At 51.6% G+C, this 12,055-nt stretch overlaps 3 protein-coding genes across 3 annotated transcripts; 1 reads left to right on the forward strand and 2 right to left on the reverse strand.

Annotated features, from left to right (window-relative positions):
• Positions 1–1,055: 1,055 nt before the first annotated feature.
• On the reverse strand, positions 1,056–3,203 carry N7533_002014 (uncharacterized protein; the record flags this gene model as incomplete). Its single annotated transcript, XM_057098664.1, has 3 exons — positions 1,056–2,633; positions 2,674–2,941; positions 2,995–3,203. 3 exons carry the CDS (start codon positions 3,201–3,203, stop codon positions 1,056–1,058), a joined length of 2,055 nt encoding a protein of 684 aa, XP_056963800.1.
• Positions 3,204–3,395: 192 nt separating this feature from the next.
• On the forward strand, positions 3,396–3,587 carry N7533_002015 (uncharacterized protein; the record flags this gene model as incomplete). Its single annotated transcript, XM_057098665.1, has 1 exon — positions 3,396–3,587. One exon carries the CDS (start codon positions 3,396–3,398, stop codon positions 3,585–3,587), a length of 192 nt encoding a protein of 63 aa, XP_056963801.1.
• Positions 3,588–5,986: 2,399 nt separating this feature from the next.
• On the reverse strand, positions 5,987–9,298 carry N7533_002016 (uncharacterized protein; the record flags this gene model as incomplete). Its single annotated transcript, XM_057098666.1, has 3 exons — positions 5,987–7,796; positions 7,820–9,159; positions 9,281–9,298. 3 exons carry the CDS (start codon positions 9,296–9,298, stop codon positions 5,987–5,989), a joined length of 3,168 nt encoding a protein of 1,055 aa, XP_056963802.1.
• Between the last annotated feature and the right edge of the window lie 2,757 nt (positions 9,299–12,055).

Raw genomic sequence — 12,055 nt, forward strand, 5'->3', positions numbered from 1 at the left:
GATTTGAATTACTCTGCTCCTGTTGGGGACGTGTTGATGGTTGAGTTCATGATCTATTTCCATGATGCTTATATGTGGAACTTGGATGAGATGTCTTTGGCTGAGGTGCAGGAAATTCGATATTAAGTAGTAGTGTCCACGGTGCTTGGCGGTGCTGTCTATCCAATTGGAGGTATGGATGTCATCGCTACCTAGAGCAGGGTTCAAGAGGCTCTAGTCGTGGGGCTAGTCGGATTGAGAGGAAGTGTGGACAGACTAGCATGGATGGGGAATGCTGGAGATTGTGATTCGGGGCGATGAGTTGCTGATTGGGTGGGAGTAGATGGAATAGTAATTCGCTTCGGGTAAGAATTGTGTCTACCTAGAGGGTGCTCTGTAGAAAGTGTACTCCGTACACTATAGAAAGGGCCGATTATGGATGTACTAAGTGAGCTCCACCTAGTGCACATGATGAAGGACAACCGACCTCATTTTGAGAACAGCTGACTTATGAGGAACCCGGGGAAAGTGTTGACGGTTAGGCCAATCCAGTGTTTGGTTCTCCTTGATGGGTAGAGGTTTGTGACATCTCCCACTCGCTGAGACAGACTCCAAACACTCCCCATCTCGCTTACGAGTAAACTCATGGCACCGATTGTCTTCGAGGGATCCATTGCATAGGTATATACAGGCGAAGACACAAAGATAAATAAGAGACAAAATGAAACCAACCATCTTATATACGCCGGAGATTCCACAAACGAGGGGAAAGAAAAAAAAATGACAAGATGAATCAAAAGAAAAGAGAGCCGGGCCAAGCCAGATCGGGAGCGTGTGCCGCTCCCCACTCCAAGCACCAAGGAATATGGCAAATAGTAGAGTTAAAAGAAAAAAAAGATGAAGAACAATGCTAGGTCATCACAGGGTCCATGGCCAAGGGAAAAGAAAACAAAAAGAATCCAATCCCGGACCCGAACAGAATGGGGTCGTAACGATGCAGTAGCTGCCAAGAATGTATGTAGGGACGCGACGGAAAAGAAATTGATATTTCAACACTTTTTGCTGCGCCTTTGCTTTTACCGGTTCATGTCCCATTCGGGTTTCAGTGAGACCATCAGATCATCCTTGGTGCCAACCATGTCAGGTGGGAGTCGGCTGACGCGGTAGTTGCCATTGCGCACATTGTTCTGATGAATGTTGGAAATGCCAGTGCGGTTACTGCGGATACTACCAGAGTCGCTAGCGGGGCCTCCCTCGTTCTTGAATCGCGGCGGCGGCGCAAAGTCCAGACTTGTGAAAGTGCCGGACTTGCGGAGCATGTGCGGGCTGGGGATGGCGGCGAGCTCGTCAAATGCTGATGCCAGCGGCGTGTGCGCACGCATGCCCGGGCTATAGGGCCGCATGCCGCCAGTGGGAGTCTCGGGTCGACCGGCAGCTCGGTCTCGGATGGTGTGGGCGGGCGCAAACTCGTGGGCGAACATGTCATCCTTGAGCATGTGAGGGGTCGGCAGCACTTGCAGAGGGGCTGGGGGTGGCATTGGGCGGCGAGGAGCGCGGGGACCGGCCCCGAATGCGCCAGAGGCGGATGAGAATGCTCGTGGAGGAGGTGTGTTGTACCCACTGAACCCGTTGCCGGCTGAGTTTGTTGCCATATGGCGAGCGGCTCCTTGGAAGCGAGGAGGTGCTCGAGGGGGAGGTGTCATGGCACGACGGCCCATAGGCTCGGCGAATGGCATGGGTGGGGGTGCGCTAGTATCATAGTAGTCTCCGGTAGCTGGGTCATAGGCGTAGGTACCGTCATCGTAGTAATCGGTACCATAGTCTTCCATGTAGGTTGTCTCCCGCTTGCTATCATCAAAGTACTCCTTGTAGAAAGATCGGATCCGGTTGGCACGCTGCTCGGGGTTGTCAGTCGGGTCGTCTGGTGGCAGAGGGCGCACCCCGAGAGTCAAACGGCGAGTATCCCGGCGGACATCATGGGTGTCCAGGGTTTTTGGTGTCTCCTCTGGAAGTTCCGGCAGCTTGGTATCCTTTCCTGGTGTTTCTTCGTGCATATCGGCAGCATGGACATTGACGGCAGGGATCATCAGGGATGATCGGCGTTCATGTCGGTCATCTCCATAGTCACTCGTCACGTCACTAGACGGGAGAGAAATGCGGGGAAGTTGCATGGTGGAGGACTGAGCATTTCCCGCCTGAGGTTCTGGGAGAGGGAAGTTGGGGCGGTCTTGATGGTTGTCATAAGAATGAGGGTCGGTATCAAAATGCAGACTTGCGGTATTCGAGTCGGGGTACGGGAGTGCCTGGCCCTGACCATTGGGGTGACCGGCAGTCGCAGTTCCAATGGCCAGACCACGTTCACCATGATCCGAAGGAGTCGGGCCCATGCCAGGCACAGGGCCGAGACGGTCTTGAGGAGACTGGGCATGGGAACGAGTAGATGAATCGGGCGAGGGGCTCTTGTAGACGGGAGGAGGCGAGGAGCGGGACATGCGCTGGGCGTTTTGCAACAGCCCAGACTTTGGTTCTTCGGAAGCACCAAAACGAGACGTCGAACCAGCAAAGCTCGATGCATCGTCACGATGGGGTCGGGAGCGAATGGAACGGTTGTCAGGGTGAGCGGCAGCAAAAGCACCAACGGCTGACGGGCGGTACTTGTCATCGTCGATTGATCGACCCATCGAGTGCAATGACTCCTGGGAGCCATGGAGTCCGGGGGGGCAGGAGATAAGGGTGCATCATGTCGATCGACATTCCTCCTTTCGTGTGGCTTGGTTCCATCATCTGGGGCATGCCATTCGGGCCCGGGGGGCCGTTTCTCCTTCTCCCTCCAGGAACAGCATCCAGATCCATACCGAAATCGAGAGACTTGTGCTTGTCATTGGCGTCTTCACGCATGAGCTTCTTGACATGGCGACGGTGGAGAACGATGAGGACAATGATAGCACAAAGAATGGGGACACTATTTGAGGGTCAGTGATGTCAATGGTATTTTTGTACCGCAGATCGACATACCCTGCACCAAGTACGACTGGCAAGACAGTCGTGGTCATGTTGCTGGTGGGCTTTTCGCCAGTACTCTCCGCAGCGGGAGCTCGGGCGACTAGAGACGGGGCATGGTGGATTGTATCCGAAGGAACAAGGAACGGCAGCCTAGCGGTTGGGATGACCTCTCGTCGGGCGTGGGAGTGCCTCAACGCCATATTGTGATGGGCGTGAGGCATGGTGGTAGATGACCGGGGGTGGTAGACAAATCGGTAGAAATCAGGCAGTTAAAACAAGGCGATGGTAGTCCAAAAACGATTATCGAAACATTGAAGGGCTTGGCTGATGGAGATCGAAGGTGTCGAAGGTGGAAAGAATGAGGGGCGTCGGGGGGGGGTGGTTGCAAGTAGAGAGCGTAGGTGTATGATGAAATGAGTGAACGGACCAAAGCCCAAGAACGAGTGGCGGCCAGCAGCCAAGTGAAGGAACGAGATGGAAATGAAGATGAAGATGAAGACGAAGATGAAAGTGGAAGTCCAGTGGAAGAGAAAAGAGGAGAAGGGGAGAAGCACGCTAGTTCACTGGTTGATACGAAGTCAGTACGACGTCTCCGCATCCCCTGAACAGAGTCTTTCCTTAATTTAGAACTCTCCTATTCTTCTCTTCTCTTCTCCGCTCTGTTTATTTTGGATCATTTATTTTGAGATCAACCCCTTGACTATATCTGACTACAGTATCCATGACTACTCTCCTATCCTCCCTTTATTTATGCAATCTCATCTCCCTCAAGCACAACCAAGTCAACCCATGCAAGGATATGAGACTTCTCAAGGGCCCCGCCTTGTCAGGAACCCGCCAACCTCACAACCAATCAGCATTCATCTGCCCCTGAACCGGAGATGAGGCGAACAGCTCTCTCCAATGTAAGGGCAAAGGGCAAAGATGGGGCTGTGTTCGTCCACACACAATACACAGATACACAAAAACACAAATACAATACAAACAATACCTTCGACCTGGCCTGGCCACTCTCTCTCCAACTTGACAACGTCTTGACAGCCGATCCTTATCCCTCAACATGAGACACCGGCCGCCCTCCCTCATTTAACGCCACATTCCTCCCCCCCCCAGAGTCCTCGTTTCAAGCTCGGGCGGGGCAAGCCAAGCCAAGCAGCAAAGCAGAGCAAACCAAACCAACCTAACCCGAGATTTACCCTGATCATGACCTTCCTACTACTAATACGATTACGGAGCACAACAGGTTTATAGCTATGGAGCTCACCTGCCTCTGTTCCGGGACATGCATGCACCTTGAAGATGACCCCATGCAGCATTTCCATTTCGATCTAGCTTAGGATTTCGGATCCCCTTTCCCGGGCGCAGGTGGGCGCGTGTCTATGGCCTCTCCGATCCGACCGCATCTCTCGTAGAGTTTTACCTACCTAGGTATCATTGGATGGACTAGCTCTGGCATTTTTAACAGAGCGTGAATGCCATTGTCAAAGGTTAAACTCGAATCGATTTCAACTTGAACAATCATTGCTCATCTTCCGTCCCGTGTGGCCTTATCTCGCCCCTTCAATGGGATCATGATCTGTCACGTGCTCCGATACATCACATCTGCACTTTGTAGTTTAATAGCTATATTCATGTACTAGTACTTCCTATTTGGACCAGGGTCTTTGGATCCATTCCACTAGGTGATTAATGTATCCACGCATATGCCCCTGGTGCGGATCGGCACGTTTACCGCTTCGGTACTCGACTGAAGCCCTCCCGTTTGAGATACATGAGGCTGCATATCTTTATCTTGGACCTGTTCTCTGCATTGGAGAATGGGTTGAAATTAGCTGAATGGGCGCTGTAATTGATTGCGCTGTGTTGGCTATCTAGTAGCCCTTGGCGTAGCCCTGGAGTGTTCAAGTTCCAATGAACTTTTATGAGATCGTGGCGGAGAGTCGGTTCAAGTTGTCGACACGATATATATCACTAGTACCCAAGTAGTACTAACACAACTCCGAGCAAGGTTCAGGTCACGCCGAGTGAACTTCGACTTGAAGTTGAAGTTGAACTTCCAAGATTTATTGAATTTCAATCTGGCTTGAAATTTCTGACATTGGGATCTGACGAAACAGTCCTGGAGCCCTGGAGGGTATATCTCCACCTGGGCACCGGGCGGCTTAGGTACTACTAGGTGCGGTCCACGAGTCTATTTGAAGTTTACTAAGTTCAAGTTGCTACTGCTACTGCTACTGCTACTGTACTGCTACTGTACTGCTACTAGAAACCCCTACTAGGAGTAGAACCCGGTCGATGAGAAGCATTTTCTATTACTAGTATTCATGTTGATAGACAAATAGAAATGCTATCCGAGCCTCGCCCGTGTAGAAACAATATGCATGACATTGACCACTCATCGTTCATCGAACGGCCATACTTCCAGCCAGTCCGCAAGAAAAAAAAAGAAATATCGTCACAGAGCAGATACAATCCTCGCGAACCGCCCTTTGATTATTACAGCGCAATTATGAGATATTCACCGCGCAAATATGCAACAAAATGAAGGGAAGGAGGAAAAGAGGAATGAGGAACCGGGGACAACTCAAGGAAAAATGAGACATGAAGGAAAAAGGGACACGTTTGCCCAACCCAAAGAGTGCTCATATAGACTCGGGTGCAGGCTTTTGCACATAAGAAAGATAATAGATAAAAGGCAAAAAGGAGAAGTAGAAAAAGGTATGGAGCAATGTACAGGAAGAAGTTGTACAGACAAAGATGCAATGGCTTTTAGTGTCGCCTGACTGGAAGGAAAATATGTCATCACTCTATAAGAGCTTGAGAAATGAAAAACGTCGAAGAGGGAGCAAAGTAGAAGGGTGAGAATAAGAGGAAGGAAATTCTCATGGATGAAGTTGGAATGGAATCACGGAGGATTGCTTGGTCGGGTATGAAGATAGTGCAGGCGGAGGAGGTGTAATATTATGCCAATTAGGGCGGGGTATTTAAGATCGAAAGGAACTTTTTAGTGCATCTCGGCCAAAGCGGCTTCGAAGCTTGCAATGGAGGGTTGATCAAAAATTCGTCGGAAAGGTGGATCGGAAGGAAATGAGCCCTGCGGGTTCGGGTCCACGCCTTCGGCTTTGCGGATGACTTCTTTCAGGGCCCGAGTGACTACTCCGGCACGGACAACGAGGTTGCGGAGTGAGGATGTATCGAACGGGAGCTTTTGAGCACGGGAGGACGGTCTCAAGTCAGGCAAGGTGGCCGATCGGTCATGACCTCGAGGTGGCTGCAAAATATCAAGGACCGATTTCGACTTGGGTGAGTTTTTAGACAGTTGTCGGAGTGGTTGATCATATGGTTGGTTATTGCTGGTGGGAGTTTCTTGCCAGGTGCTTTCGCTGTCGCGCTTTGGTTGACGCAGAGGTAATGTTAACGTGGTTTCTTGTTTCGCTGCACTTCGCCATGAACCATCGCTATCGCGCTTTGTCGATGGAACGGTCAATCCCTCGTCATCCGAGTCGTCGAAGCTGAAGGTAAGCGATGAAGGCGACCCAGGGGGCGAGCGTTGATTTTCCTCGTCGTCGATGGTGGCAAGGTTGACAATGCTCTCGGCTTCTTTCCAGAGCTCGCTTGATGGGCCACCGACGAGATCCAAGACACTGGCCTGGTGTCGAAGCCGCTTGAGCTCCTCCACCAGAAGTGTCAACTCTTGTACTTGACCGTACTGACCGCGCAGGCTGGCCTGGCGTTCGAGAATGGCCTGGGGAACCGTCATGCATTGTGCCGGAGCTTCGGACTCGGTGCTCTTGGTCTTCTGGCTGGGGATATCTTCCTCCTCACCGTCATCAAAGTCAAAGTCGCTGTCCCAGTCCTCACTTACACCTTTGCTCCCCAGGCCCCAGGTACCAAATTTCCCAGAGGTCTGGCGAGAGTCATTTGCGGGCAAGTCCCTTGCCACAGGTACACTCTGGCTGCGAAGGTGAATACTGGACGGCACCTTTCGACAAGCTGCACGGCTTCCCCGATCGATGGCGTTTTGTTTCCCATGCACTGTACTCGGACGAGCTTCGGAGTCGGACTGATCCCTGTCCAGTCGGGTCTGCTCCGACCAGTCAAAGATGTTCATTTTCTGGCTTGGCTGCAATTTTTCGGCGTGAGAATCGGCGAAAAGCATGGAGGGCGAGCTAGGGCCCGACAACTCTAGGGGACTAGAAAGAGGAAAGGCCGTGGGCATCTGAAGTGAAGGACCATCTCGTTCACCAGGCAGGGCTCCGATCATACTATGACTGTCACCATCGTCATCAGAGAATGACAAGTTATCGTTTGAGCGAACGCGGGTGACAGAAGGAAGAAGAGAGTCGGAGAAGAGTGAAGGATCCTTTTCAACGCGGGAAGCAAACGAGCCTCGCGGAAGAAGATCCTCCAGGGTCGCGACTTCCTCATTTGACAACTGCGTGCCTGCCTTGTCGAACATCGTCTCGATTCGAAGGCCATTCAGCCCATTCAATTCGGTCAACCCATTCACTCCACTGCCTTCTGTCCCACGCGTGCGGATAGAATCCCAGTAATCCGTCATGAAATCAGTTTCGTACTCGTCGCCGGAGGTGAAGACGCGGGTATCATCAGAGCCAATGATAGTCGAAGCCGGGTCAGACGCTGCAATGGAGTGTCTCTTAGGGCGGCGCCGAAGGGAAGATGGTGCATAACTAGGTGGTCGATTGCAATGCGGCCAGGGTGAGAGATCAACAGCATCGGTGGTTAAAGGACGGTGATGCCGTAGGCCGATGTTGTAGTCGTGGGACACTGATCGTGGCAAACCCGCCGATTGCCTGTTAAAAGTTGACCCAGGTACTTCGGGGATGTGAGAGGCGGTGGCCGACGGAACACAGCGGGATCAGTGATATTGCGCCGCTTCGGAGCCGAAGGTAAGTTTATATGTGCCTTTTCTAAACTGGAAAGATCCGAACGAGGTATAGAGAATGTGCGTCCCTTGACCCGCTTCAAAGATCCACCACGAGGTCCAATAATCGGAGCGCCCGTCGCTGTCACCGTGTTAACAATGATCCTTTTCGGTTCAAGGTCATTAAATGAATACGAATGTTTGTGAGCAGGTTTCTTTGGAGAAGGAGGCAGTGCTGGCGGCGCCGGCGCTTCTGTTGGTAAAGTTTGTAGAGGTAAAGCTGTTCCAGAAATTGGTCCAGGTTTGGATGCTGGCAGAGGACGAGGACCAGCATTTTCTACTGGTGCCTGGAACGGGTTTCGGAACTGAACCGGTTCTGCATGCTCATCCCGGGGCACAACGGTCTTGTTCATTATAGTGGTTGCTGAAATCAATGCAGGAAGCGTATCCGAGTCCGAGATAAGACGCCTCACACCTTGGGTTATTGGAGCTGCAGCAGTGGAAAGTCTCCGAGAGAGCTTCTCAGAGAAGCCTTCTGCCTTTGGGATCAAGAATGGCTTCCAATCATCCTGTGATTGGAATTCAAACTCTTCAATCGCTGGGGAGTCAGAACGAGGGAATTGTTCTGAGAAGCGCGACTCGAAATCTGGAGTGATGGGAGTTCGTAATGACCGCTGGTAGCTTGTCGCAGGTCGGCGTAGTGCTGACCGAGGGGATACAGCAGTATTGACAAAAAGAGGGGTAGTGGCATTAGAACGCCTTGTCGAAGGGCGTTTGACGAGCTTGTTGGGAGCTCGATGTTGGCTAACTGGACGGGGGAAAATTGGGCTGGCTGATCCATTGAAAGAAGGTGTGACCGGGCTATTCGTCGACGGGCTGTCAGACTGAAAGGAAACGATGGATAACCGGCGCAACCAGCTTGTTGACGGTCGACGCGAATGCGATTCCGCCTCAGTTGTTTCCGTAGGGGCATTTTCGGGGATTCGCAAGGGCGGGTTGGTTAATGTTTGACCGCGACGACGGTACCTGGCCGCGCCAAAGGATAGCGATGCACGACGAAGGTCTGGCTCTTGGAATTGATTACCACGAGGAAGATTCGCTCCATCGGTCGCCGGTTGCTTTTCATTAATCGTCCAGTCCACGGCCGCTAGACTAGGACGGTTTGATCGAGATGTTTTGGGCCTGACATCGACCGGGGTTGCCTCTGGAGATGTAGGAAGCACGGGGGGGTTCGTAAGGGAGGGTTTTCCGGCGAAGGAGGTTGGGCTTGGATCGTTCGACACGACCGAGGGCTAGACCAGTTGGTGCGATTCCTACCGTGCTCAATGCACAAAGCTGACGAAGCGGTTAGAACGCGTTGGTCGGGGATATCAAGTATCGGCGCAAGCAGGGGGGATCGGAGGAATAACTCACAGTTGAGACGTGATCCATCCTCAGAGGTCGCTGAGAAGAGTGTCAAGCACCCTCCAGCTTAGCTCCGCAGGGTGAGTCTTTGCGAATGACATCCCATTTGGGGTATTTGGGGGGGTAGGTAAAAGGAAGGGAATCGGGGCAAGCGAATCGGAGGGTGGAGAGTGGAGGGCGGAGGGGAGGGGCTGGGGAGAGTAAACAAGATCGAATCGAATATGCAGAGGCGGCTTCCCGGGAATCACGAAAGACGGAGATCTCTCAACCAAAAGCCAAACGAAGGGAAATTTCCCAGAGAGAAAAAGTCAAGGAAAGTCAAAGGGCAAAAATGAAAGAGAAACAGAAACCTTGAAGCCCACCAGGGCCGAAAGTCGATGACGAGGGAAGATGGGGTCAACAATAACAAGGAGAGGAAGACAAGAAGAGGGGATCAACGCTAAACTCAGCCCAGGGTAAATTAGGCACGCTAGGAGCTCAGCAAACTATTTTGGCCCTGGCCTGCAGGGAGTAAGAAGGTGGTGACAGATCGAGTGGTCTTGACTTTACTTTACGTTCCCTGGGAAACTCTAGAAACACGATAGAGGAAAGTTACAGCTGTGTGGTATATCAAGCACACCCACGTAGTACCAAGTACAGAATCTAGCATGGATACCTATCATTCATAGGTACTAGTATCCTAATTGACATGCATCCCGTACTCACTCACATTGACTTTACCTACTGCGGCTGCCACACGTTGGAGTGGACCAAAACCCCCGACATCTTGCAAGTCATCGTAACCCTCCACCACTCTCAACCAAGTTCTGCTGCTAGGCGGCCCACTTCCGAGTCTCCCCCTTGCGGCTCACATATTGCATCTACTCGTGTCCAGATGTCCAGCATCCAGCCTGGAACCAACGACTGGCCGGAGAAGTCCGCCCAGAACAGACGTGGCGGAGTGGAGGTGGCACCGCTGAAAGGTGCAAAACAAGCCAACAGATCCAGAATTCCCCACATATCTCGTCTCGGCTGGCTGGGATCGCGTCTTTCGGCCCCCTTTAGCCTTGCCTGGATACTTCCACTTGCGCGATCGCAGGGGGTCTTAGTGGCTTAGCGGTCCAGTGCGGCCGATCTGTGTCCACCGACTGGACAACGAACCGTTCCCGAGGTCCTGTAAACATCTTGGAGCCTGTGCATTCGCTGCAACTTGAGCTGACCTGCTTCTGTCCTTCTGCGAGATGCTAACTTCTGAAACATTACTCGTCCAATCCCCAACCCGTCTCTACAGTTTTTACCCTCAGGCCAAACACACCGCATTGAGGGGAAGTGGAGTACCACTGGCACTGGGCATGCCAGGTTAGACACGTTGGTACTCCGTACTCCATACTCACCTGCCATGTCGAGCATCTTTCATCTTGCGTCCGCCACATCTTCCATTCTTCGAGAAGTTCCGTCGACATCCACTCGATCCGTTGTTTGTGAGTGCTGATCACACGGCGAGGGTTCGATATCTTGCTTTCATCTCCGTTCCAAGCGGGTCCCGTTCCAACAGACTGGTAGAGAACCACTCCCGGAGTGAAAGAAAAATAAATAAAACCAAAAAACACTGGGGACAAATTGATGACCACAACACAAACCTGGCATAGGTTCGATAGCACACAGATCCCTATCGTCATCGCTCCCCCCACTCTTGTAAATGAAAGGGAAACCCCCGTGGGTCAGACACGAACAACAATCGGTTCTTGCTGCCGAATCGGTATCGCTTACCTTTCGTCAGATATGATTCTGCCAGAAAGAAGCTCGCGGACAAAGAAAGGTAAAATCAAAATGAAAAAAAAAATGAAAAAAAAAATCATCACCTCGTGGTCCATTTCATTTCTTTCGCGCCCCCTGGCTTTTACCTCCCAGCTTCCAGGACGACGATCACAGCCGGTCGGGGACACGCCGAACAGCGCGAACCCTGTCACCTTTGCTGGCGATCGACATGAACGGTCGTCGACTAGGGAAGGTCAATAATAGTGTTCATTATACAAATCATTGACATGGATATCCTTGAAATCAGGCGCCAGGACTGGACCCACAATTGGTCTTGTACCTCGTGCAAATGCTCATCTTACCAGGAATTAAGCGACGTTGTGTATGGAGTACAGAGGACGGAGTACCTTGTCCTTTGTATTCCGAATCCATTAACGCGAACGGGATCTATTCTTACCTATCGTTAGCATTGGCGTAACCAATAGGATCACCCTCTCGAGTGGCCTGTCGATATCCGTTTTATCGGTTTCATCTGGCCCCGGCCGAGGGATGTAGACCAAACTGAGATATCTTTTGTACCGTCGGCTGGTTTTCCAAACTCCCCCATTGCACCATTGGGCCGTCTCCGGAAATACTCCAGTAGCCACAATTTCATGCCTTTTTTACCGTGCCGCTATACTTCCGAGAGCCGGGCTGAAATACTCGGCCACGGGACAAGTTGATCACCGCGAATTGCCGCATCACAGACCAGCAAAGGAGGAAAGAAACTGCACAAATGAGTTTAATATCAGAGGTAACCGAAGGAGTTCTGCCGTACGACTTACTTTGTACGCCCTACAAACAGAAATACTTCCGATCTGTCTATAGATAGTTCTCGGTCCTATAGAAAATTGCAGCATCGAAACGCGCATCTCTTCCGCCCGTCTAGGCCATCAAGACTGATGAGCACAAGCCCGAAAGGGAAAAACCAAAACATCATCACACCGAGATCATCTGCATGTACAGCCTCGAATCAAGATTCTCAGACAAGAAAGCTTTGTTGGCACT

This window comes from Penicillium manginii (assembly GCF_028828005.1).
Source record: "Penicillium manginii strain IBT 31320 chromosome Unknown utg000002l:1.0-5564898.0:1.0-5567710.0, whole genome shotgun sequence".
Classification (NCBI taxonomy): Eukaryota; Fungi; Ascomycota; class Eurotiomycetes; order Eurotiales; family Aspergillaceae; genus Penicillium; species Penicillium manginii.